Raw genomic sequence first — 25,612 nt, forward strand, 5'->3', positions numbered from 1 at the left:
TATGGATTTTTCTTTTTGCATAGTAGTTATGTGCATATAATTCTCAAAAATCAATCCTTATTTGATTGGTATAAATAAAGCAATATAACTTTAAACTGTTTGAAGGCTGTAGTAAGAATAATACAGCAGACTAGTGAGGTTATACCACCTCTCCCCATCCCTGTTATGATACCTCATCAGCAACACCTCCTTAATTCTTGCCTTTGGGGTTTCTCCGGATAGTGATGTTTTGGGTAGGATGAAGTAAGCAGGGGCATGAGGAAAAGGCAGCCTAGTTCTGTTCGTGCACGTTCTTCTGTTTTAATACAGCCAGACTTCCGGATAGGCACAAGTCTACTGGTGATACCCTGATGATAATCTCAGCCACCACCTTGCTGTGGGATCCTTGGAGAAGTAAACTGGCTGTAGGCAGCACAGCTCCTCACGGCTAACGAGACAAACCGGCATTTATCCTGAAGTAGGAGGGGAAAACAAATTCCGACCTGGAACATCAGAATGGCCGAACTACACACTTGTGAGACAAGACTGACTCTGGAGAGAAAGGAGTGAAAGCTGGCAACTCTGGAGTTGCTCAATGAAATACGGTTTTTGAAACCAAAACGATGATCCCAGCTTCTATGCTGAATAGCTTTTCGTGAAACTTACAGGCCAGATTAACTCTGCTGAGCATCATTTCCCTCCTAAAAGATACCAACACCTGGGGCACCAGACTAGCATGCTGTCCCCGTATTTCATTCAACCTATACATACATTATCTACCGAAAATCAAGTCCTTCATTCCTATATGCTTTTCTACTACACCTCCTGCAGTCAGCACTCTTTCTCCTATTAATAGCACCACCGAGCTCAAAATAAGCTTCATTTTACAAGTAACACATGATAAATCACGTAGATACTGTCCAAGCAGACATACAGAAAGACAATTTTCTCGGGCAATTCTCACTTTACGCAAGCCTAACTTCATTCCATTCAGGAAACCTGCAGCAGGACTGTTGAGGTTGCAGAGCAGAGGGCAGGTGGTTAAGGTCTGCCAGCCCTCACGGTTTCTGTTAGCTTCCACCTGCCTCATTTCTCTTACTGCCTTCCACTGTTTGGTCGGCCTGTTTGCTTTCAAGGATTTGCATCGAAACTCCCAATGGCCTCCCCTCCCTCTTCATACACAACCCAAATAAACCTGCCAGGGAAAGCAGACCTCGAACCCTTCTCAACAAAGGAGCAGCTGTCCTGTGACAAGACATCCGTGGTACTAAAGCCAGCCTGGGAGAGCAGTACGAGATGACCTCAATCTGAGGAGGTGGGGTTGCTCTAAGTACCTGCATTCTGCCACAGGATCTGCCCAAACGCCACATTCCTAGTATGTCATAGGCTTTAAAAACAGATGTATAAAGCCTAAAACGACCCTGATCAAATGACAGACCACAGGACTCGCACAACAACTGTAAATGAGCAAAGAACCTGCATTATTGGAATTGATGCCGTGTTAAAGACTGGATTTCATTTTAGGATTTCAGGCCAGATACAGCATCAAGACTAATCTACTCTAAAGAGAAAGGTTTCTGTTTGGCACTCACTTGGTCACATCTGGTGATGAAAGAGTCACATTTGGTGCTAAAAAAATGCCCATGAGGCAGGATAATTCCAGAAGAGATGAACCTGTACTCTTTCCCCAGACAGATGCACCTTGCAGCTCCAAGAGGAACTTGCTCACGTCAGTTTATTCAGGTACTTGCGTACTCGAGAAAGCAGCAACTGCGGGTGCTGCTTGAGAGCTTTATTATTGCAAAAGCTCTCAGAAATTCTGCCCTGTTACCATGTTAAACCAGGAGTGGGGGGGTATATTAAATTTCCAATGTTTAAAAAAGGGAAAAAAGAGAAAGGCCAGGTTTCATTTATTTGAACAAAGGTTATTGCTGAGCTGATGAGCTGGATCCCCCTATATCTCTGGCAGTGAGAACTGCCTCTGTGAGCAAAGGAACGCAAGGTATACACAGCAGGGCAGTGTAGTCTTATCCTCGAGTTCCTTTGGGTGGATGTTGTGGTTTAACCCGGCCGGCAGCTAAACACCACACAGCCGTTCGCTCACCCTCCCCCCTCCCTCTCTGGGATGGGGGAGAGAAACGGGAAAGTGAAGCCTGTGAGTTGAGATAAAGGCAGTTTATTAAGACAGGAATATAATAATAACAATAATAATAATAATGGTAATAGCATTACTAGTAATAACGTGTAAGAAACAAGTGATGCACAATGCAATTGCTCACCACCCGCTGACCGATGCCCAGCCTATCCCCGAGCAGCCGGCCCCCCACCCCGGCCAGCCACCCCTATATATTGTTTAGCATGACGTCAGATGGTATGGAATACCCCTTTGGCCAGTTTGGGTCAGCTGTCCTGGGTCTGTCCCCTCCCAGCTCCTGCTGCACCCCCAGCCTGCTCGCTGGCAGGACAGAGCGAGAAGCCGAAAAGTCCTTGGCCTGGTGTAAACACTGCTCTGCAACAATTAAAACATCAGCATGTTATCAGCGCTCTTCTCATCCTAATCCAAAACATAGCACCCTACCAGCTACTATGAGGGAAAATTAACTCTGTCCTAATTGGAACCAGGACAGTGGAATACTCCGGGTTGTTCACAGCGTGACGGAGCTCCTTCTCCTTTAGCAGACCTGCCTGGCTAGAAAGAAAGGAGTCTAAGAACACTGGGAAAGAGCTTTCAGGAGTCCTTGCTTTGGCTAAAGGCATCTCCCACACAAGGAGCAGCTGGCCAGTGTGCACACACTCATGTATACACTCTCACCACCAGCACATCGTGCTTCCTAATGAGTAAGGCTGTTAAAATTAATTGGAGGTCCCTAGTAGAATCGATAGATCCAGGTATATGATTCCAGTATGAATTAGAAGAGTAGCACAAATTTCAATCAGTAACTATTATTTTCCATTTTTTTCCGTACTATGTCAGAGAAGTACGTGAGAGCAAATTCTGGCTGACAAGAGGAGATACTCAGCTCTCTCTGTATTTTCAGCAAAAGAGTTCAAGCAACCCATTCGTTAGCATCTTACAATAGATCGATATATGGAGGGTTTTTTTTTTTTTTAATCGCTAACATTGGAATTAACTTCAGATTAAAAGCCTTTGCTCACATAGTAAGCAAACTCCTTGTTGGCACAAGATTATGTCCTAAAACTACAAGAATAAATTCACTGCAAAGTGAGTTTGGTCTTGTTTCACATGTTTTTAACATCAGCTCCACAAGAACTGTGGGTTTTATTTTCTTATTAGTTGCACTTGTTTAGTACTAAACTAGCTTGAATCAAAATCCACCGAGGCCTAGGGATGACATCAGTCCCCCGAGAGAAACCCCAGAATCGCGTTACTAGGTGGGATGCCTCTGGCAGGATCCTAACATCCTTAGATATAAATGTAGAGAAACTGAAGGCATGTACAGATGACAGCATTGATCCAGAACCCAAGAAAGCTTTCAAAGAAACTCAGTGTGGATCAGAGCGGATGATGGCCAGCCTAAGAGACCTCAGTTAAATATACAAGGTGTCACTCTCTTCACTGGCCAGGGCAGAAGGGAGAGCATGTACAAGCACACTGTGCTCTTGCCTTGCCCATGAGCCACATGCCTCTTTTAAATAAGATTTTTCCAATAATTTACGGACACCCAAACTTTTATCATGATAGAGTCCAAATATAACATAGAGGGATTTATAAGAAAAAAGGTGGTGAGCTGAACGTCTTTTGCAGAGACTTAGCTTGAAAAATAATCCCTAGCTATCCCTAGAACATTTGGAAGACATACCCTGGAGGCAGAGCAGCAAAAACAGGTAATTCTTTACAGAAAACGGAAGATTAGTTTTGACAGCACCTGAAAGACAACACCTCTAGGTTCTTTTGTCTTTAACCAGCCCTTTAAACTTGAACTGGTACCCATGTTCAAAACCATCTCCACCGAGAACCGTGCCTCTGTTAAGCACACCCTCAAAACTTGTGGTGTCTATCAGAAAAGCACTTGTGAAGCTTTTAAGAATGCGTTCTGATGACAGTCACTGAAAGCCATTTTCACGTTAGTCTGGTTCCACCAAGGCTAACAGCTCGCACTAATACCTTACATACCTCCCATCCTTCAAAATAAATACACGGAGAAAAACCACTTCCTTCTGACAGCCTTCTGACAGCCTACAGGGAGTGCTGCCTTGCAAAGCGACTGAATAAGAGGTCTGCTAAGGCTGAACAGGAGCAAAAACCAATTTCTACAAGGCTTTGCACACTCCCCCGACCTGTAGGAGAAATTAAGGTTACGTAACGCCCAGCAGAACCAGATCCCTGGAGCCTTCTCTCAGTGACACCCAGCGCCGTAACACCTGATGCATTACAGGGGCTTGGTGCTCTGCAGTCACCACCCTCCTCACCAGCATTTCCCTATCGCGAGCCTCCCTCATTTACACAAGGAGCAAACAACCCCAGCCACAGCCCGCAACGGTGTTTCCAGGAGCTTCTGGGGGGAAGGAGGCAGAAAGAAAGAAGGGGGGAAAGGAGAAGTGCAAGGCTGGCAGCACCTCCTGGGGCAATGGAGCAAAGAGAGGCTTCTTCTTGTCCTAGGCAAAAAAGAGGATGAAGTATCCACTGATTTCTTTGCATCACACGCTCTTGTAATCCGATTTCTCCATCAGCCTTTTGCCCATGAGAAGAAAGCCTCAATATCCCTTTTCCTTCGAGAGAGGTCTTGGCAGAGGTTAAAGGGGAAGCAGGCATGCTGCTCCCCAAACTACCCGCGTAACTCAGAGCACCACAAAAGCTGCAGGATGGGGTGAGCATCCGTTACAGCACACGACGAGCCAGGAATTAAAGCTGACAGCCTGAAGAGGCTGCGTGGGCACGTTTTACTTTCAGCCACACAGCAGCAGGAGCTGTGAGCAGGGAAGGGACTCATCAGGCGATTTGTAAAATTCCACTAAGGTGGTGCTCAAAGAGGATTTTGTCATGTTACCGGTTTGTCAACACTCCAGGAAGACAGCACACAGGCTCCATAGATGGAACAGGTTATTAGAACACCCTTCAAGCCTCAGAATTTCTTTCTAGAGGGGAAAAAGATCACATGAAAAGGCTTCCATTATACATACATACAAACAGCACTTTGTCAGGGTGTGACACTTGGATAACGACACTCGATCCCAGCTCTTAGAGTCCTCCAGGTGTGCAAGGCTGTAGAATTCAAACCAAAAGATTACATCTCCTTGGCTGGAGAGCTAACTGACGGAGTGTTTTAACATATACTATATATAAAAAACAAGCTCCGTGTGCCACATCTACGCAGGAAAATCGGTTTCAGATGTAAGCTTCCAGAAGGTATAATATTCAGAAACCAGAGGAGACATTCAGTTGTAGGAACATGCTGATTACAGGCTACTGCAACCTGCAGGCCTTTGCATTTTCCACCACACCCTCTCGAGCTACAACTACAAATGGCACAAGCCAAGTTACAGAGACAAAAATACTTGTTGAGAGTGTTTCTGCAGACCACAACTAAAAGTGCCCTTTTGGATTTGCTGCTCCAGGAGGATTCCTTTTCCCAGATGTTTTCAAACTCATGGCTGCAATTACTCTTGAGCGCTTTCAGACCTGGCACTGTGGTGCCATTCCAACAGCAAAGCCAGTATTTTCCTGCCTGGAGTAAAGAAAAGAAAATACCCCTTCTGCTACAATTAAGTCCCCTTTCTGCTTTTTGAAGTGGGAGACAAGTCTATGTGGCAAAAACATCCACTTGTTTTAATGCAGCCTGAGAAGGAGAAAAACGGGAACATTGCTAATAAGGATGTGACCTCCAGCCTCCAGTGAAGCACACGCCTTGAGCAAAGAGCCTTTCTAACCAGGAGAAGCTACTTGTTTCTCCTTTAATGTTCTCAGGAGAAGAACAGTAGGAGGAATAAGCTAATAACTTGCTGAGTGCAGCTGACCAAAACCCACCAAGACCGTACAAGCGTACTTAGCAAAATAAACACTGCTTTTGGAGCAAGCGGCTGGCTGCTGTTTCATTTCCTTTTGGGATATACCTACACAGATGACATTCCTCAAAAAATATTCCCCTGCAGACAAGCAGCATCATGGTTAGAGTAATTTCGAAAGATTTAATTAGGGAATACATCTCTCCATCGAGAGCATCACAATGCAAAAGAATCCTAGAGAAGATTCCTGAATCGATGAGAGAAAATCCAGCCTCAGAACAGAGCTGTAAACTTTAGTTTGTGGTACAGCACCTTGACCTTTCAGCATGTAAGGTTCCTTTTTTGTTGTTGGGCCTTTTTTATTTTGGGTATCGAGTCTGACCAGAGAAAAAGAGAAAATTAAAGAGACTAACTGCTAAAATCCTCATTCTTGAGCAGTTAGCTACCTGTGTTAGCTGAAACCACCATTAAATGGCTGTTTGTACCAGTGTGGGTGACTTTCCCAAAGTCAAGCCATCTAGGCAATGATGCTTTCAACGTGCACATCTCTATTCGTGGCAATTACCCTAACAGTAGCTCCAGGAAAACCTCCCAGCACGCAAAACACTCCACAGTACAGCTTCCCAAACAATCCACTGCTCCTTCTGTGACACCACAGAGCAAACAAGGAGCAATTTTCTACATTAGCCATGGCTTGCAAGGACTTCTTTTGGCAATGAAGCATAGCGTCAGTACCTCCTCTGGACTGTTACACCAACGCTCCACATATTTGAAGTACAACTCCTTCACTCAGGCATTTTGCTGACTGCATCTACACTGACTTCTTTTGTTTGGGGGCTCTGGTGCTCTTTTTCGGACAAATACCCCTACTTATGATTCAGTTTGCAGGTTTTGATACTTGCAAAGTACGTTCTTTCCAAGGAAACTAACACATTGAGTTCTGTTCAGATGCATACCAACCGTGTAGGTCTTCCCAGGACATCCCAGGGTGCCAAGTCTCTTACCTGACTCTCTCCTCTTCAGCTTTTTTCAGCTCTGCGTCCCGCTGCAGCACCTTCATTATTGCCTCTTGCTCCTCCTCTGTTAGGAAGCTTAGGTCAATCATCTTGGTGGGCGTAGGTAGGGCGAAGTGTCCAGGAAGATCTTAAATCCTGCTGAGGCTAGTCTTGGAGTCCCTTTTAAGGGTATAGAAAGGTCTTTTTCAGCAGGCGCTGAGACAACTGGACCACGTTACAGTCTGATTTAAAAAGCCACAGATTTGGCTTTGCGGCTGTGGAGTGAGCACATGCTTCCCTAGATGAGAGACTCTGGGGAAGGTGCCACATTGCTGCTCGCCATCGCGACGGTGTCTTCTCAGCTCTGCCTGCTGGAGCGACAGGTCATTGATCCAGCGCATCCAGTGTTTAGGAGCAGCCTAACCATTCCCTAAAAAAGAGACAAGGAAGAACAAGCTGTAAACATCAGGGAAGTTGTTTACGTGTGTTTTTTTAATTAAAAGAAACGAGTTTTTCAGTGTGATTAAACCACTTTGTGAAGTTCAAATGGTCACTTCAAGTCAGACTCGTTTTACAGGCCTCCTGAACAAGGTGGTCACAACAATATATTCCTCTTCAATATAGTGACTCACGCCGAAACGCAGAACCAAGCGCCATCCAAATGGCAAAATTTGAAAATAAGTGCATTTTAAGCTGTCCTTTAAGTCAGCAGAACAACTCAGAAGGAAGGAGAAAAAATAAGATCAAGAACACCGAGCATGCATCTATTTAAAGTACAAAAACAAAACCACGCAGTCATAAGCACTGCCATTATATTCAGGAGCACAGAGGAAATCCATGCCTACGGTTATCACACACAGATCAGCAGGAGTCAGATATCTCAGAGGAAAACCCACTGCTGCTCACAGCCCTGATTCAGGGCATGGGGCAAAGCGCCCTGCACAAAGTGCCCCACGCAAAGCTATTTCCACGCGCGTTTTCTGCCAGTGTAGACTTGGATTGCATCCCTGAGCTCTCCTCGCAAGGGCTAGAAGTTGGGTGTTTGTTTGTATAAAGACTGGCCAAACTCCAGGAACAGAAAACCAAGCAAACAAAAACCAACAACAGAACAACAACAACAACACAGCAACCAGCAACAACACCCTAACACTTGAGTTAAAACTCCCGAGCTTGCCACGCTGGTTTCCTTATCGTTAGCATATTTCTAGGACACCATTTCTGGCAGGTCACCAACCGAAGAGAGCAGAAGAGCCGTCCCATAAGGACGAGCCATTGAACTTTTGGACCCCACTCCGCTCCTACCACACTGTGCGCGCCTTGCCCTCCACACCTATCTTCCCACTCCGAGTCTTCAAAGACTCCTTCCTCCTTCCAGGAGATCAGAAAGACAGCAGTCATCACAAGCCCCGGAGGAAAAATCCCGAGGAAGTCGTCAGAAGGCTGCCAAACACAACATGTTGCTGCAGCGAGATGGGAGGAGGCTGGGAATGCATCAGAGGGATTTGTGTGCTCCAGTTCAAGACGTAGGGAGCGCGTTCTCCAGCGACTGCAACGCCTCTTTCTGCGGGATTCTGTCTTGTCTGTAACTTAAGCGTTTATCGCTCAAACTCTTCTCACTCCTACTCAGGACAACAAGCGACAATTTTAAGATTCTTTCCGTAAATTCCTCCCAAATGGGAATTCTACGACAGACTTTTGACCAAAATACTCTTTCCCCCCAAAACAAACACTCCTCACTGCAGGGTCAGGTACCACATTTGCAAAGTCAGGATCCTTACGGTACCACTGGAAAACTTTTGGAAGCTGTAAGTTACTGGAGAATAGCTCCGTCATTCTGACCTGCTACCCTGGGCTCAGGAGGAAGGGATGCATTTCCAGAAGACGTGTATTGAAGTTTGAATCACTTCCCTTTCCTTTGTACCAGTCCCCGCCTTGGGAAGGAAAGTCAGGGTATCTACGGATGCCACAGGCTGCATTACAGCTGAATTTACAAGATTTGACTTTTACTCACAACATTTTCCTACTAATAGTGTATAATTCTGTCAGGAATACGGTCCCATGAAGGCCCAACCACTCTTCTGCAGAACATCTGTAATAAAAGCAAAATAATTTCTACATAAATGTCTTGACTGTGTGGAATCAGGAATCGCGCAGTAACATGAACCTCATCGTTTTACCCAAACCAAACCACGTCCTTAAGTAGGAATTTCAAACGCTGCCTTGACTCTGGTTTACAGGCAAGAGTTGCAGACATCTAAAAAAAAAAAAAGCAGCTGACTGTTCACTCACCAGGCAATCCCAACCGCTAAAGGCAGAAACCTCTTCTTCAAAAAACTTGGAGGAATAAGGGAGAGGGGAAGAGCCCCCTGTGTCTGGAGTACAGCCTGTTAGTGCTGCACAACTGCATCAGGGATGTGAGGGAGCCAGAGAAAAAGAATTCAGTGAATTCAATGCAAGCCTCAGAAGCATCCCTAGGGATAAACCTGGTGCGAGGCAGCAGAGAAGCAGCTGATGTTAACGGCCGCGTCTCCATTCTAGGTAGCTGCCAGTGTAGCCTTTTAGGGCCACGTGTGCCTGCTGTAGGTGCCAGCAGCCTGACAGCACCGTCCCGCAGGTGGGCTGCTTATATGGCAGCGATCTAGCAAGCGTTAAAATCACACTCCCAGTCGCTGTGCCTGCTCCTGAGTCCGTGAACATTCAGCCAAGAGGTCAGAACGAGGTATTGGCACTGGCACCACGCAAAGGGAAACTTCACCTCTACAGGTAACAGCATTTCGTACAGATGCAGAAGGAAGCTGTGAGCAGGTTGATGGTCATGCCCCCCTCACCCTGAAAAAGCCCCACAGCCTTCTGCACGTGGTTGTGTTTGGCTGCTATGTGAATCTTCTCCGTGATTCTCATGGGGATTTTGTTCCATGAAGTCGACATAACGGTACCTCAAACACCCTGCCACCTGTAACTCTGGCCTTTTCAAAGCACATTCAAAAAATAACGATTTATCCCCGAATTAGGCAGAAATAAGAAGTGCTCGCTACAGAGCCACAAACACACACAACCCTGATTTTGTTCAGAACCCACAAGAGGTATGGCTATCAGCCTTCACTGGACGCTTTCCACAGCAGCTGATGAAATATCCAGCATCTGCAGGGCTGAACAAGAACCCTGGATGCTGCCTGGCTGGCACGTGCACACCGGCCACAGGGCCAGAAATCCACGTTGCAACCACAACCTAGGCACCTCTGACTTGGAATCACTGAGGATTTCTTTTTCTGTGTCAGTCAGGCAAGTTGCTTGCAGCAGGTCCGCAGAAATAGCACCTTTGTCTTCAAAGGAGGCTAACGGAGGAGAGTTACATCTATCAGTTTAATTCAAAACTCTAAAAGAAACAGCAGGGCAGCCTTTACAAATCAGGCCTGGGGGAGCTCAAAGCAAGGCCCGCTGCTACGAACCCTCCCAGATAACCATCGTTCTGCAGAGCAGTTTCCACAGCTAACTTCGCATTCACACTTCATTTTCGGGGTTTCTCTCAACCAATTCCCCCCTCACCCAGTAGATACGATGGGATACAGCTCCTGGACTAAACATGAGCTTCACAGCGCCACGTTTTGCTAAGTTTAACGCACCGTGCTGTCTTAATCAGGTCATGTTCTCCTCCCAGCTCTTCGGAGGAGGAGAGCCCTATGCGAATTCTGTTCCACTTACCCCCTTGCATTCTTCCTGCACGCAGATTTGCACGGCATTATGTTAGCTGCTTTTGCTTCTATCCTAGGTTAGGACAATAAGGTTCCCAAGTCTTAACCAACGCAGCCCAGATCTTTATGTTCCTTCACAAAGATAACAACATGATGCTTCAGTTATGACATGTCTGAGTACCTGAAAAACGGGCCCCTAATCTCTCTGGATAACCAGGTAGGGAAAAAAAAAGCATTATTTTTTCCCCCTTTAACGTGCATCATCCATACAGCAAAAACTGTATCACGTTTCACCCTGATAACAAGACTTAAGTCACTGGAACCGTGCCAGTCACAAACTGAAGGCAGGACGGATTTCAGTAGAAACGAGACAAAAACCTCTCTCTGTGTACCTGGGCAGCCTTGGGAGACCCGCTGCTGACACACGCTACTGCACAGCTGGCTTTCTGCAGAAGATTGTAAGCACTGCTTCCAAGCACAGACAGTAAAAAAACAAAACAAAAAAACCCACTGGCTTTGAATAGAGCACCTATTAGAGGTCTAAGGCCAAATTTCAAATTCAATGCCTTCCTCCACTGCAGGTCACCCACCAGCACCCCGAGCTCAATTCTTCTGCTTTCCTTTTTCTTCTTCATCTGCACCCTTTTTACACAAACTTTTTCTTAAAGCCCCTGTACATGCCGAAAAGAATTGAGAGGTCTCAGCATTTTCTTTGGAGCCACTGTTATGGGAAGTTCTCCTTTGGCAGGAAAGCTTTCAGACCCAAGTTCCACATACAACTGAAAGATCCCACAGCAGACTCATTAAATCATAGAAATCAACAGAAACACCACAGTGACCGATTTCTGGAGAAAAACAGTCATCTCATGTTGTAGACTAGCATTTATGAGTCTTGGTATATTTAGCTTTTTTTTTTCCCCCCTCAAATCCAACTGAAACCACACCAACTGCTCCCTTTCATAAAAGTTTTCTACTCCCTGTAATAAACGGGAATCTGAAATCATGTTTTCTGTAATTCCTGTATGAAAGCTTTTGTTTTGACAATGAAAAAAAAAAGAAGGCCCGAGATGCAGTGTTTCTCTCCCCACCCTCAAGTTGCTCACAACTTCCAAGTGCTTTAGCCCTGGCGACCATGCAGAAATTGTCTTCTAAATGTTTCCCAGAACCTCCTCGAGCGGCTTTGTGTCCCGATGCCTTTAAGTTAGGCTTTAAGGTTTTCTAGTACACAAGTCATAAAAGACAGACAACCTCATTTGCCCTGCACTGAGCCTTATTTTTTCCCCTACTTTCTCCCCAGTAGGAAAAGAGAATCTGAATTCAAATACTTCATTTATGAGCTACCGTATTAAGAGGTACCACAATCATAGCCCTGGTTGTTAAGTTTTTACTCCGTGCATACATATGGGATGAAATGAGGGAGAGGCAAGGAAGAGGTCGGAGTAGTTTGCCACGACTGACATTAAGTCATCGCCAGGATCAGAAACCAAACAGCACAGCCCCAGTCAGCCGTTCCATCCAAATCAACAAGACTTCCTTTTGCGTGCAGCAGCCTCATAACATTGTGTATTTACATTGCAAAGTTGCTTTTCAAGGGCTCCTCAAGCTGCTAACGCTTTGCTTGGGGGAAGCTGTCTTGCGTCCAACGCCTTCTCACACGACGAAGGCAGTGACAGCCAACCCTACGCTTTCGGCTGCTTTTTGCACCCTGGTTTGTGCCAGCTCCTTCAGGTGAAGGCACAGTTACCCCGCAGGCCTGGCTGACCAACAACTCTCACCTTCATCACCTTCACGCCGTAAGGAATTCAGTTTCAAGCAACCTACTGCCTCTTAACTGTAAGCGGATTTGGTTTCCTGACTATTTCTTCGCTGCTCCAACACACCAGCGCTGGCAGCTTGGGTGAGCTGGAAGTCCAGACACAAGGCAACAGGAAGCTGAGGAAGACAGATAAACAGAATCGTGCAACCCAATTTGCATCTGCAGAGAAACTCCTTATTCTCAGAAAAGGGGTGACTGTGTTCGTCCTCAATACACATGCTCAGGAAATAATTAATCCTTTATTTTTGAAACGAGGAAGCCCACAACAGTAGGAGCAACGAAAGCTTTGCAGGACTGGCTCCCACCACCCTGGGGGGTAACGTCGGGCAGTAATGGGAAAAAGTTTTTTACTTTGGGGAAAAAAAAAAATTACGCTTTCCTGAACAAATTTTATTCTCCACTGACATTTATCCAGCACAATCACAAGTACCGCAGCACCATCCTAGGCTCAGGGAGTATAATTTCTCTAAATACACGATGCAAATCCCTTGGAGGGAGAACAGCTCATTAAGCTAAACACCAGCGCTGGCACAAGCACAAGTAGTTTAAGACAGTCACGGAGATACTTGTGCAGGAGGTCAGAGCACCACGGAGTTAACTTTGGGTAATGGAGAAAGAAAACCTTTTAACTTTCAAGAGGGACTTAAGTCCTCATTCGAGAGTTTAAAACGTGGTCGGCTGTAGTGGCATGAGCCTGAACTTCAACACGCAGGAGGAGGCCTGTTGTCATTTTCATTCCTGAGGGGGCAGAAGGGAAGAGATCTCCCAGTCAGATATGCATATCTGCAGCCAATCCAACTGCTCTTTCAGGAGGCGTTATCGGAGTGTTTTCGAAACGATAACAGCTACATGTACAACATAGATCAGATTTCCAGCAGGCCCAGAGATTAACTTAAAGGGCTGTGTTTGCCAACACGTATGTTTAGTCAGTGGGAGGCAGAGAGGTTTTTATCTAGCCGGTTGTGAAGCAGAAGGTGGCGGTGGTACAGGGAGCTTTGCAGAAATAGAGGGTATCTGCAATAAGAAGTTGCTCTTACAAACACAGAAATGATTTATTTTACTCCAATAATAAACTTACCTGCTCCCCTGTAGGATACTCATTACTATACAGTTAAGGGACAGAACCTACTTATCTGCAATTATAGTACCAGACAACTACTCAAAATAGCCACAATAGGAAGCCAAAAAAGATACACAACAAACCTTGCTCACGCCTTACCCTTGCTCACCAGTATCGAGATGACTCCACTTGGTTTTAGCCTGCAAAACAGTTACAATCCTAAAGTATTCTTACTGATGGCCTTTTAATAATAATTATCTAATAATTTTCCAGAACATTTAACGTTACTAATTGCTGTGTTTGTAGCAAATTCAACTGGAGTAATGCAAGCACGTGAGAAAAACTCCACTTTTCTCCAGTAATACCTGTGTCGGTGGTCCGCACTGCTCTGCCTGTGATTTACTTTTTGGGGCGGGGGGTAAGAAGCCAGGGCCATCATCGCGTTGATATTACACGGGCAATTGTTCTGGTTTACGTAAAATTTGCTCTGAACAAAAGAGCAAAGCATTAACAGCAAGAAGAAAAAAGCTAACAACTGAAAATTGGAAGAGGAAAGAACAATTTGTTTTGGTTGTGGCCTAATCCCTTTAATAAGGTATGGCAGCTTGCCACTTCTTTTCACAGGGCTCGGATATTGGCAGCAGTGCCTAGGAAAGAGGATCTCTCTACCTTCCACCATATACAGTCATTAGGCCGGTGGTTTCAAAAAGATGTGGTCTCTGGAACAGGAGGTTCATAAATTAGAGAGGAACCCAAGAGAAACACACCTAAATTGTTCTTTTCCCTGTGACCATTGTACAGCAGATTAACCAGAGATGCCAAGCCATTCATCGTAAACTGTCAGAAACATAAAACTTCTCAAAGAACTTGAGTTCTTTACAAAGCAGCTTCAGAATTACAGATATTCCAGCAAGCTAACATTAACAACATCAGTATCTCTCAAATTCTGAGGCTTTCCAATTCTGGTTTTATTTCCTTACACATTATACCATTGACACTGGCATAATATATTGTTTAAATTAATAATTCATTTATAAGACCTTCATTCTTCTAGCTTTTTTTTTTTTAAATCAATGGTTACAACATAAAGAATACGTTCTCAGGGCAAGGGACTTGAAATGCAATGGTGAAGAGGGCTCAGTCCTCCAGATCTCTGAAGGCAGAGTGCTATCTGCTGTGAAACAATTGTTCTCCTCTCCCTGCACAGAGGGAACAGACTCCCTCCAAAAGCAGGAGTGTGGGGGTTCACAGGACACAAGCTCCCACCATCACTTTCATGAGACCCACATCAGGTCCCGCTTAAGAGCATTTTTGTCTTGTTTGAAAACAGATATAAATAAATATTCAGTTATTTAAGAGATCGGAAGCAAACTGATTACATGGTGGGAAATTATCTCCTGACTGTACGACGCTTATCTGGCACACTTCTGCATTTGATGGCTAGCTCTTCCTGAACTTTTCCCCAACATAGCTACAAGACGGATTCAAGTCCTAGCTGGGGAGTTTGACAAGGCAAAAACAGTTTTCCTCCAAAAAAAAAATAAATCAATCTCATAGTGCAAATAACTGATGAAGTCCTTAACAGGTTTGGTTAAGATGATGACACGTTCCTTTCACTTTAAAGGTGGTTTGTTTCACTTCCTTGATAAATTCTGCATTGGACTTGTAGTATGTGTTTTCTACATTAATTCCCTCGATGATCAATGAATAGCGATAAAAAACATCCTGTCAGCTGCGTTCTTGGTTTTAGCCTTCAGTAAATCAAAGGTGCGATGTTCCCAATACAGAAGGGTTGACAAGTTCAGGTACTGGTTAAATAACCTTGGTTAAACAACCTTTTCTATGTGAAAAGAGAGTACACTGAGCTGCAGTTCCTGCAGTCGTGGTGTGGTCCAGACTGTTCGCTGATGGAGGAGGCCTTCGAACAACAGGACTTGACTAAGAGGCTAGCAGCATCAATGCAAAGAATTCATGGTACCGAGAACAAGCATGGATTTGCATTTGAATATTTCCTTACATCAACGTTTACTCAACAGGGCTGACAGTAAGACATTCTGTAGAGTGATTTCAGTCTTGGAAACCAGAGAGAAGACCCTTAAGCATACAGTTTCTGACGAAGCTTTGCGAAGGGTTGACTGCAAAGCCTGTCCACGTGTCTCCGATAATTTTAGCCCACCAATCATCGAATATCCCAAGCAGGAAGGGACCCACAAGGATCATCAAGTCCAACTCCTGGCTCCACACAGCACCACCCCGAAATCAGACCCTATGTCTGAGAGCGTTGTCCAAACACTTCTCGAGCTCTGGCAGCTCAGTGCTGCGACCACTTCCCTGGGGAGCCTGTCCCAGTGCCCGACCACCCTCTGGGTGCAGAACCTTTCCCTAACACCCATCCTGACCCTCCCCTGTCCCAGCTCCATGCCGTTCCCTCAGGTCCTGTCGCTGTCCCCAGAGAGCAGAGCTCAGCGCCTGCCCCTCTGCTCCCCTCGTGAGGGAGCTGCAGGCTGCCATGAGGCCTCCCCTCGGCCTGCTCTGCTCTGAACAAACCCAGGGACCTCAGCCCGAGCTGTCAGCCAAGAGTTCGCCCACTGCATTATGCATTTATCTAGCTTGATGTGCAGAAGGATACTGTGAGAAACAGTACCAAAAGCTCTGCTGAAATCCAGAAGGATTACATCAGCAGGCTTCCCTTAGTCAGCTAGGTGAGTAACTTTGTCATAAAAGGCAATTAAGTTCATTAAACAGGACTTTCCCCTTGAGAACCCATGCCGGCTGCGACCGACGACTGTGCTGTCTTTCAGGTGTTTTTCAACAACCTCCAAAATAATCTTCTCCCTAATTTTACCAGGCACTGACGTGAGACTGACAGGCCTGTAGCTACCAGGGTCTTCTTTCTTGCCCTTATTGCGAACTGGGACTAGGTTTGCCAGTTTCCAGTTGACTGGGATTTCTCCAGATTCCCAAAAAACACTGAAAAATAATTGAGAGGTCTCATGCCGGCATCAGCCAGCTCTCTGAGCACCCTGGGGGGAATCTGATCGGGCTCCATAGACTTATATAAGTCCAGCTGGAGCAGCAAATCCTGTGCGAGTTCAGAGTCAGCTGGAAGCTTATTCTCACAGTCACGGTTGTCCAACACAGGGCTCTGGGGGTTCCATCGGTGCTAAAGAGAGGTGAAGAAGGCATTAAACACAATTTGTGTCCCTACTTGTGAGGTGACCAGTCTCACCAAGCAACAGACCGATGTTATTATGGGACCCCACGGGTCAGTGTCTGTTGCAGCTTGGTGAGCGGGGTGCTCTTTCCCAACTCTCCTCATTCAAGCTGAGTTTTATCAGCTGTGGAGCTCCGTGGTTGCGCAAGGACGGCGACCGTCACTGATGCACTGATCCTTCTCCACCGTATTTCTGAATGCAGGAACTTCAGGCTGCCTCTTTTATCTACCACAGAATTGCTCTAAAGTGCTCTCGCTGCCAGCCGCTCAGGTCACCGGTGGCGTGGCATGTTCCCTCTGCAGGAGGGCACACCGTAGAGCCTCGTGGTACAGCTGGAGCACAAAGCCGCCAAATCAGGAGGGCAACTTTTGCAGCACCTTCGCCTCCCCTGAGGCAGGCTACCGACCTCGTAGCTTCACCAAGGCAGCTCTGCCAGCAGCCCGGCGCAAGCCTGAGATCATGCAGAACGCTGCGACAGACGCTCTGCTCTCAGACGTGATGAACAGTATAAACAAGCAGCTGCAGGAGGCAGAGTCAGCCCTTCCTCACCCAAAACTCCCCATATAATTTGTCACTGTAGCCCCCCTACTTTTCAGGCACCAGCCTTGTTACTGTAACTACGGCTTGGTTTAATTGATGACTACTGCAAGCAAACAGGCAGCAAACAAACCAAGCCCTTTGGCTGTCCTTTCTCATGAGCTGACGGACCAACCACAAACCTCGGACACTGCTCAGGCACATTTCTTAGCTTAAAATGACCTACCTAACAATTGATGTAATCTGAAGGCTACTAAAGAAAGGTTGCGTCAGTTAATCCAGTCCTCGCTGGAAGACACACACGTGCCTGAAAACAGGCACAGAATCCAATCACCAGCAGAAATCAGGTGCCAGTAGAAAAAGAACGGTCTCTAGGAGTCCTGCAGCCAGAGAAGCAATAAGCGAGCTAAGGAAAGAGGTGGAAAAGAAGAAAACGCTTTGGAGAAATTTACAGATAAGTTAAAACTGTAAGTGACTAAAGAAAAGTTAGCCTACAGTCCGCAAACTGAATGCAGTCAGAATCAGGTCTCACCCCAATCACAAAAAACAACTCAAGCTTTGCAATGAAGTTTTTAATAGAATCACAGAATGGTTTGGGGTGGAATAAACCTTAAAGATCATCTAGTTCCAACCCCCCTGCCACGGGCACAGATACCTTCCACTAGGGTGGAAGCTTAGTGGGGTTTTTGCTGTTTGTTTTTAAATAGATGCATAAAAAAGCTTGCTGTAGCTCCCTGTTAAGAGGAAAATCACTCATCATCCAGCTAAAACGTCACTGCGCTCTGGAAATCAGCATAACATAAATATTCCACCTGCTCCCTCAATCCTTCTGGCTAAGAATTTGAAACCAGCCAGCAGCGATGTCAGTCCTCCTTAATAGAGATATTAAATTGCCAGAATAACAGGAAGTCTATCAGCCATGAAAGCTTCGCTCAGGAGACAGCCCAGCCCGGCAGTGCAAACAATCACGTGCAAAAGCCAGTCTTTTCCCGGGTCGGTACGAGTTTCATGGAGCGCCTGCAGGCAGCCCCAAACAGAGCACTCAGGAGGACGGCTCTGGGCAGCTGGCACTGCGATACGAGAAGCCTGGAAGGGCAGAGCGGGAGCTAAATCACTCAAGTCGCTACACGTGGGAGGTGAGGAGCAGGTTGCGTAGCAGCCTGCCGTTGCACTGGATGGGGCACAACGTCAAACTGCGCCGCCTGAATGGGATTTGTCACGGAAAGGCTGCTGAACAGCACAGGGATAGGAAAGAGGGAGAGAAAGGCTGCGATGGAAGTTGTTTTGGAGGTACAGTTAGAAAAATCCAAAGTTTAGTTTGTGAGTATAAAACCTGTCCCTGAACAAGGGTATTTATTTTTGCAGGAGTGGCTCATTCTTGAAGAGGAGAGCAATGCGAGGCATGAACTTTCTCCTGCCCAATGCCTACAGCACACTCCCAAGAAGCCCAAAACCCAAATCCAAGAGGATTCAAACTCACATCCCCTTGTTTACCAAGATATGACAGTCTACGGTTTCCTTGACTTCACTTTTAACCCTCCCTGGGGCTGCGCTACTGAGGATTAAACTCAATGATTATTGAAGTCATGTCGCAACCTTGCGAGCAGGAACAAGCCCAAGTCTACTTCCCTGCAGTCGGGCCACCACGTCACAGACTGAGCTTTCCCTCCTGACTTCCATCTTCATGCTGCCAGCCCTGCCCAGATTCATTTTTAATCCAGGTCTCTCCACCTGCAGAGAAGTCCTCTAATCACTACAAAAGAAGAAAAATGTACTGGCACTTCCACTAACAAATTACTGCACGCTTCCAAAAAAACAACCGACCAACAAAACCCCACGCAACCCACCCCAGCTGAGGGAAAAACATAGTGGGATGAGCATTCCTAGGTGGAGCACAGGCAACCTGCAAATTCAGCAAAGACAGTGGCAGATTTGTGTGGGCAGGAGCACAACAGAGGGCCCAGGGCTCACTGCTTTGGGTTGTTTGTTAGGTTTCTGCCTAGGACTTCAACATACCTTTTGCTTAAGGAGCCCAAAGTGCAATTACACAACCTTTTCTCTGGACCTCACCCTCAATTCTTCATAACTGATGTCCCATTTTTAACACTATTTCTGAAGGAATCATTTAAACTTAATAGATAAGAAAAGCATGGGGGGGGAAGTTTTAAGATTTAAAAAGCCGATTGTTTCAGCAATTTCTAACACAGAAGCCTTTGAATATTCTGATTTGCTTCTGGAGCTCCAGTTACACAGCTGAGATTACATTGTCTAACTGGAGTCCCCCCCAGCCTGCCCAGGAGTAAGTCACCGACAACTTATCAGTCAGAATCAGGCTGTTAGTAACACTGGGCAATTCCATACTGACTTTACCGATATTCAGTTTGGTCCTTTCACAGAACAAAAGCACCGGGTAGCAAGTCTAGGGCATTGTTCTGCTGGTTACTCTGCAAATCTCCTTTGTTCTTACTTGTATTTTTATTTATATACATAGATGCACACACAGACAGAGAAGCAGAAATGTAACATTTCCTTGACTGGGAGAGAGAGAAAAAGAAAAATATACTTTATAAGATACATACTAGAGGAAAAAGAATATAGCAAGGTGGAAGAAACCTTCCTCCCCCCGAAGTTGTTTGTTCATTTGGTATATGTGCACTGAACACCAAGCATAATTTAACTCAAAATTAGTCTGGCATTACCCAGATAGACAAAGAGCCATAAAATAAGAAGGGATAAAAGAGGAGTTTCATTTCCCCCTCAGCACACGTTCCCCCCCCCTCTCCCCGTTGTCACTGCAGTAAGCAGTCAGGTTACGTGTGGCACAGCAGCTTTACACCGTGAGGTAAGAATCTAGCACAGCCTGTTGCTGTACCCAGGTGAATTTGAATGACTCCCAACCACAAGAACGAAGCATGAATAAGTCTGCTCAAACCAGCTGTCAGTCATTTCATGCCCCCAAAAGCTAAAGAACCAGAGGCTGCTCATACAGCAAATGCAACAGCATTGGCTCGACATACAGGAAAGCCTGAGCGTTTGAGCACCCGGAGACCAAACAATTTAAGGAGCCTCCTTAAATTGACTTATAGCAACCTAAATCTAACCTTAAATATAAGAACTGCTGGACTTGGAGCACCAGAAAATTACCTACTGCTTTTAACAGTTTTTTGATTTAAAGTCAGTCATATTGAATGAAGAGCACTTACTACACAGAGAAAATTTATAATGGTGCAAAACAAGTCACTACTGAATGAACTAAAGACTGACTTCCACAGGACAGAACCCTCACTTTTAATTAAAGAAAAATACAATTAAACGTTTTTCCTGCTGAGTGACTAAGACTTACTTTTCAGTTTCCCTGCAAATAATGTTTTATTGGTAAGATTTTTTCTGATGTTTCCCATCACCATTGACAGAGCAGATTCCTTTTTGTCACGAGCACAAGAACAATGATAGTGTAGAAAGCAAGCAACTCCTTGGACTTCTCTCACTGTTTAGCTTCCTGATAAATTTTTCTTTCTAGATGTAACAGCTAATACCTGTCCTTCTGTGAAAGCATCAGAGGGTTCCTCCAAATACTAAACTGGAGCAGTACTTCCACCTGGGAATCCAGCAAGCGCTGCCTGTAGAACGACAAGAGCTTATTCTAGAGAATGTAACTGTTCATGGTCCCTACCTGGTACTTCAGCAAAGAGACAAATTCATGTTCCTGTCATTCATTTTGGGGGGCAAAGGAGTGTCGTTTATTTTGGTCTTTGTCAGCATTGGTAAATAACGACGATCTGTTTCACTGAATTTTAAAAGCCTGACAGCGAAACCAATACTACATTATTCTGGGCTGCAAGAGGAAGGAAGTTTCCTTCACATGGGACAGGTCCAATGCCAGGTTTGGAAAATTCCAAGACGTACTTTGTAGCCAAAGCACAGGCCTGCTGCACCAATGAAGAAGAAGCAGACTAAGCAAGATGCCTTAGCATTGCCTTGCTGTAAACCCATACATAAGCACTTTAAAATATGGTAACGGGTAACAGCATATGTGCATCTTGTAACACTTTCATAACACAGGTATGCATAAATATACAAAAGCACATAACTGCAAACAGAGGAACAGGGACTTGGGGTATATTTGCCCAAGAAGTGCACAGGAAAATACGTGCAAGTAGTAGAATTTGCAAGATAAGAGCAAAGGATGTAGAGCAAGCAGGAAAGATGTGTGGTGAGAGCAAAACAGACCTGCAGAACAGAGAGAAGATAGCTCTGATGGAACCAGAACAACCCTGCAAAACAAATAAGATGTTAGCAAAATCAAGGTAAGTCTTACTTCCCAAAATAATATGAACTACGTCAAAAGGAGATGAGATCACACCCGTCTCTTCCAGGGAGGAAACAAGGCGCACAAGACATTAAGCAAAAAAGATGGTAATTAATGAAAATCACAAAATTCTCACTTTGATTCCAGCACCTCCTGTCAAAGAGCTCTCAAGCACCTTACGTTGACCTCAGCAACTAAGACCATCGAGACCTGTAATTACCAGCTTTAAATACAGGGCAACAGTTCCAGAGCACTGGATATTCATAACTTCACAGTTTTAAATCTCCTCTCCTTACACCTTTGAGAAAGCTCTGAAATAATCACAAGGGCATTTGACAAACTGCCCCCAAATTTACGCAACCTTCATCCCGCTGCGACGATCCTATAAGACAGATCCGCAACTGAGATCCTTCTACTCACAGAACCGAGTGCCTCGGATTTTAGGGCCAGGTCCTACCCTGCAAGTCCCTCTAGAGAGGGAACACAAGATGCAATGAACCGTTTCAAAGCGAAAAAGTTTATTCTTTCCACAGAGACCACTAGCATCTCTCCGGCAAGCCCTGAGAGCCCTCTCCGAGCAAAGCGAGTCCTGTTTGTAGGAAAGCAGGCTCCTACAGAGCTAGGTCCGGGGAAGTTGGCACAGTTACTCACCGCCCATGGCCACAAGGAGGTCTCAGCACACAGGGACAAGGTTTCCCTTCTCCACACCGGCCCCCAGCCACAAACCTCGCTTCCCCTCAGCCAGCCAAACCCCTCAGGCTCGGAGCGAAGCTCTGACTCCAGACCCCGCTGAGCGCCCACAAAACCCCTCCGGGCAGCCCCAACGGGGCACCCCAGCGCCTTTTTCCCGTGGTTTACCCCAGCCCTCCGGTCAGGAGCAGCCCAGGTTCCCTCACCCCTGCCGGCAGCCGCTTTCCCCGCTTGTCTGAGGAGACGGAGGCGGCGGCGAGAGTCGACGCGGCCCCGGCCGGCAGCCGCCGCGCCAATGGCGGCGCCGAGTCCCCTCAGAACAGGGCGGCTCCCCCGGCTCCGGCCCGCCTTCACGGGGCTGGGCTCGGCTTTGGGGCACCTGTGGGCACCGCAAGAGCGGCTGGAGGAAGTGGGGAGGGTGTCATGGGTGTGGGGAGACTGTCAGGGGCGTGGGGAGGGTGCGGGGACTGCCCTGGGTGCGGGAGGTGGGAAGTTTTGGGAGGGGGTTTGGGCGGGCACTGCTGAGGCGGAGGGCTGTGGAAGCTGTCTCCTCAGCTGGAAAGGAGGTATTTCTCATCAAGTCCACACAAATCACATAGAGTTTGGCTTGACTGGTAGCCTTGAGGGAAAATGATCTGTATTTCACTTTATCTGGTGATAGGTAAGCTAAGAGGAGCTAAGATACGCCTGTTTGCAGTAGATACATACAGTGATAATGAAGGTTTCAGTCATCTGTTTGTCCAGGAAGCCACTGTAAGTGGTTTTCTGTTTAATCGGCGGCACAAAATACACATGCCGCCATTTGGTAGGATGTTCCAGTAGGACCTTTCCCCTGAACTGAGCTTGGCTTGGATTGGCTTGGCTGTCTTGGTGCCAAGACGAAGCTGGAGTCTCTCTGGGAGCAGGCCGACAACGCTGACTCCCTGTCCTTCAGACAGCCCTTGTGGTGCTGCTTTTGCATTACATACGATCTTCCCAAGCCATTTGTTTTATATTTTTAATTCTGTTTGGGGGCACCTGGAAAATTTCAGTCCCTGGAGTGCTTAAAGTAGAGCCTGCAGTGCCAAACCTGCAAAGTTGCTCAGGGTGTGCTCTGGCCACGCTCACGGGACCCCACTTTCCAAAGACTTCCCTCTTGTGTCCACAGTTTGCATCAATTCACTCCCCAAATCCTCCGTAATCAACACTGTATTCCTACTCATCATAAAGCCTTACATTTCACCTGCTACTCAAACTTAGGAATGGTGAAATAATTTAATGCTCTTTAGAAAAAAAAAAAAAAGTGGCATTTTTATCAAGAGTCATTAAATTACGTGCATTTTCAATTTCAGCTGTTTTATGTGGGGCTTCCTGTCAACAAAAAAATAGAGAATAGAGCGTGCTTTATGCATTATCTGATAATATTCTGGATTTTAATGGGGCTTCTTTTCAGTTCACATGGATCAGAGTGAACTGGAGACCTTGTGAAAGCTTAAAACTCAGTTACTCCCTCTAATAAACTCCATTCAAGTGCCTCTTATCCACACACCCTGTTTATTTAGATTAATGCAGTGTACTAAGCTGCATTTATTCAAACCCACGCTGAACTCCAGCTCCGTACACATTGAGAAACACAGCTTGGTACATTAACTAGAAGTGGGGGCCCTTTTGACACTCTTGGTACACGTAATGCATTTTTCTATTGTGTTGGATATCTTTTTCTCCCTCTGTCAGCCGTCCAAAAGTGGAAAGAGGAAAGCAGCGGCGGCTCTGAGCCTTTTCAGAGCAGACACACTTGTATCAGCCTGCAGCTGTGGGTACGCCTGGCCCCTGCCGGATGGAGCTGGAACTGGTGGGTCTGGTGCACCCAGCACCCCAAGCAATCCCCCCTTTAATCAAAAGGTTTTGACACAGGGTTTATGGAAAAGCATAAATCAGTGGGATCATGGCAGTCCCATTTCAGGCTAGTTGCATGTTTATATGTTTGCAATAAAGAGCAAACTGAAAATACCTGAATGACATGCAAGGCCCCTCAGACTAATTCCTCAGTAACCTAAAATGGTAAGAGCCTGCAACCAGTACACAGCCTGTCCCCACAGTTTTTCTGCCCTGGGGTAGTAGATCTGAAGAGTCTGCTTTTTGTATAAATGTTGAGTGGCTGTGTTTCATGTGAATTGAGCCTGAGCACTCTCAAGGTGGCAGTGAGAAGACGAAAACTAGTGCTGGGATGACGTGCCCTACCAATCCTCCTTTCAATCTTCCATAGATAGCCAGACTTATTCTCAGCACAAAGAAAAGATATAAGCATGCTTTTGAATGCGGTATAATACAAAGTGTTATGATCTCTTTAGGAAAAACAACAACAAAACTACAGGTATTTTTGTGCAGTGATATTCCTATCAGATTCAGAAAGTGGATCGTTCTTCCTTCATCCCCTCAATTCAACAAGTCTTTTCCTCTAGCCATTTTCCAAAGCAGAAGGGAAGGCATCTCCTCTGAAGGAAACATAAATGAGTGCTTTGGTGTGGTTACAGAACAGCAGGTATTAGTTGAAGAGCCATAACATCCAGTGAAGCAAAGCATCTAACTGATACAGCTTTCCTTCCTCCAGCTTCATCCAGACAGAATCTGTCTCCTTTGCACACCCAGCTGCTAACATGTGAACTAATGTGAATCACACCTAACTCAGGTCATAGATCATAGAATCATTAAGGCTGGAAAAGATCTCCAAGATCATCTTACCTCTGTCATCTTACCAACAGAAGGCATTGCTTTACATGTTTAAAAGCTAAGTCTTCAAAAACCTTTAAAAAAACCTTTAAAAAATCCTTTAAAATGTAACAATAAACGTATACACTAAGTGTAAATTGTGAAAGGAAACAGGTAGTGTGGGTAAATTAACTGTATATGGTGCTCTCTGTGGTAAGGAAGAGATTGACTTGATAATCATGATCATAAAATAGATGTCTTTAGCAATCAAGTGCATACAGATAGGGCCTGAGAGTTTTGCTGCTTTTTTGCTCTGAGATGAAACAAACACAAGGCTTGCTGCCATGGATGAGGGCATCTTTGAATTGGAGCTGTGTTGCAGCATTGTTCTCAAAAGCCCAGTCCAGTCGATGATGGGACACTTCGCGTGCTGCTTGATTTCTAGGAGCTGAGAAGGAGGCTTCCCTCAAGGACTGAAGACAAACTTCTTTTCCCTCCCAACACTTTCACTCCCCTGTTTTAAGCCCAGGTGCTTATTCCTAGCATCCACTCTGGCTTCTTAGCTGTGCCTCCCCCATCCACAGCCCTCCCTCAGCTCCAGGGGGACGGCCAGGGGGACCATCCCCGATAGCCGGGCAGGGGCAGGAGGACGGCTGCCCTGCGCATT

At 45.9% G+C, this 25,612-nt stretch overlaps 1 protein-coding gene across 16 annotated transcripts in view; it reads right to left on the reverse strand.

The window, feature by feature from the left end:
- Window positions 1-22,684, reverse strand: part of SYTL2 (synaptotagmin like 2) — a 60,114-nt gene extending 37,430 nt beyond the window's left edge. For 3 of the 16 annotated variants that reach the window (XM_083796829.1, XM_083796826.1, XM_083796821.1), the window contains exons 1-2: window positions 22,464-22,658; window positions 6,948-7,368 (exon numbers count right to left, since the gene is read on the reverse strand). In XM_083796829.1, coding sequence (XP_083652955.1) covers window positions 6,948-7,048 — 101 coding nt within the window. In that variant the 5' untranslated portion in view covers window positions 7,049-7,368; window positions 22,464-22,658. Of the gene's footprint in view, window positions 1-6,947; window positions 7,369-8,949; window positions 9,028-22,218 lie in introns of all 16 variants that reach the window. The other 13 variants (XM_083796833.1, XM_083796820.1, XM_083796827.1 and 10 more) reach the window with 11 other exon arrangements.
- Window positions 22,685-25,612: the final 2,928 nt, after the last annotated feature.

The sequence above is a fragment of the Anser anser genome (genome assembly GCF_964211835.1).
Source record: "Anser anser genome assembly, chromosome: 1".
Taxonomy (NCBI): domain Eukaryota; kingdom Metazoa; phylum Chordata; class Aves; order Anseriformes; family Anatidae; genus Anser; species Anser anser.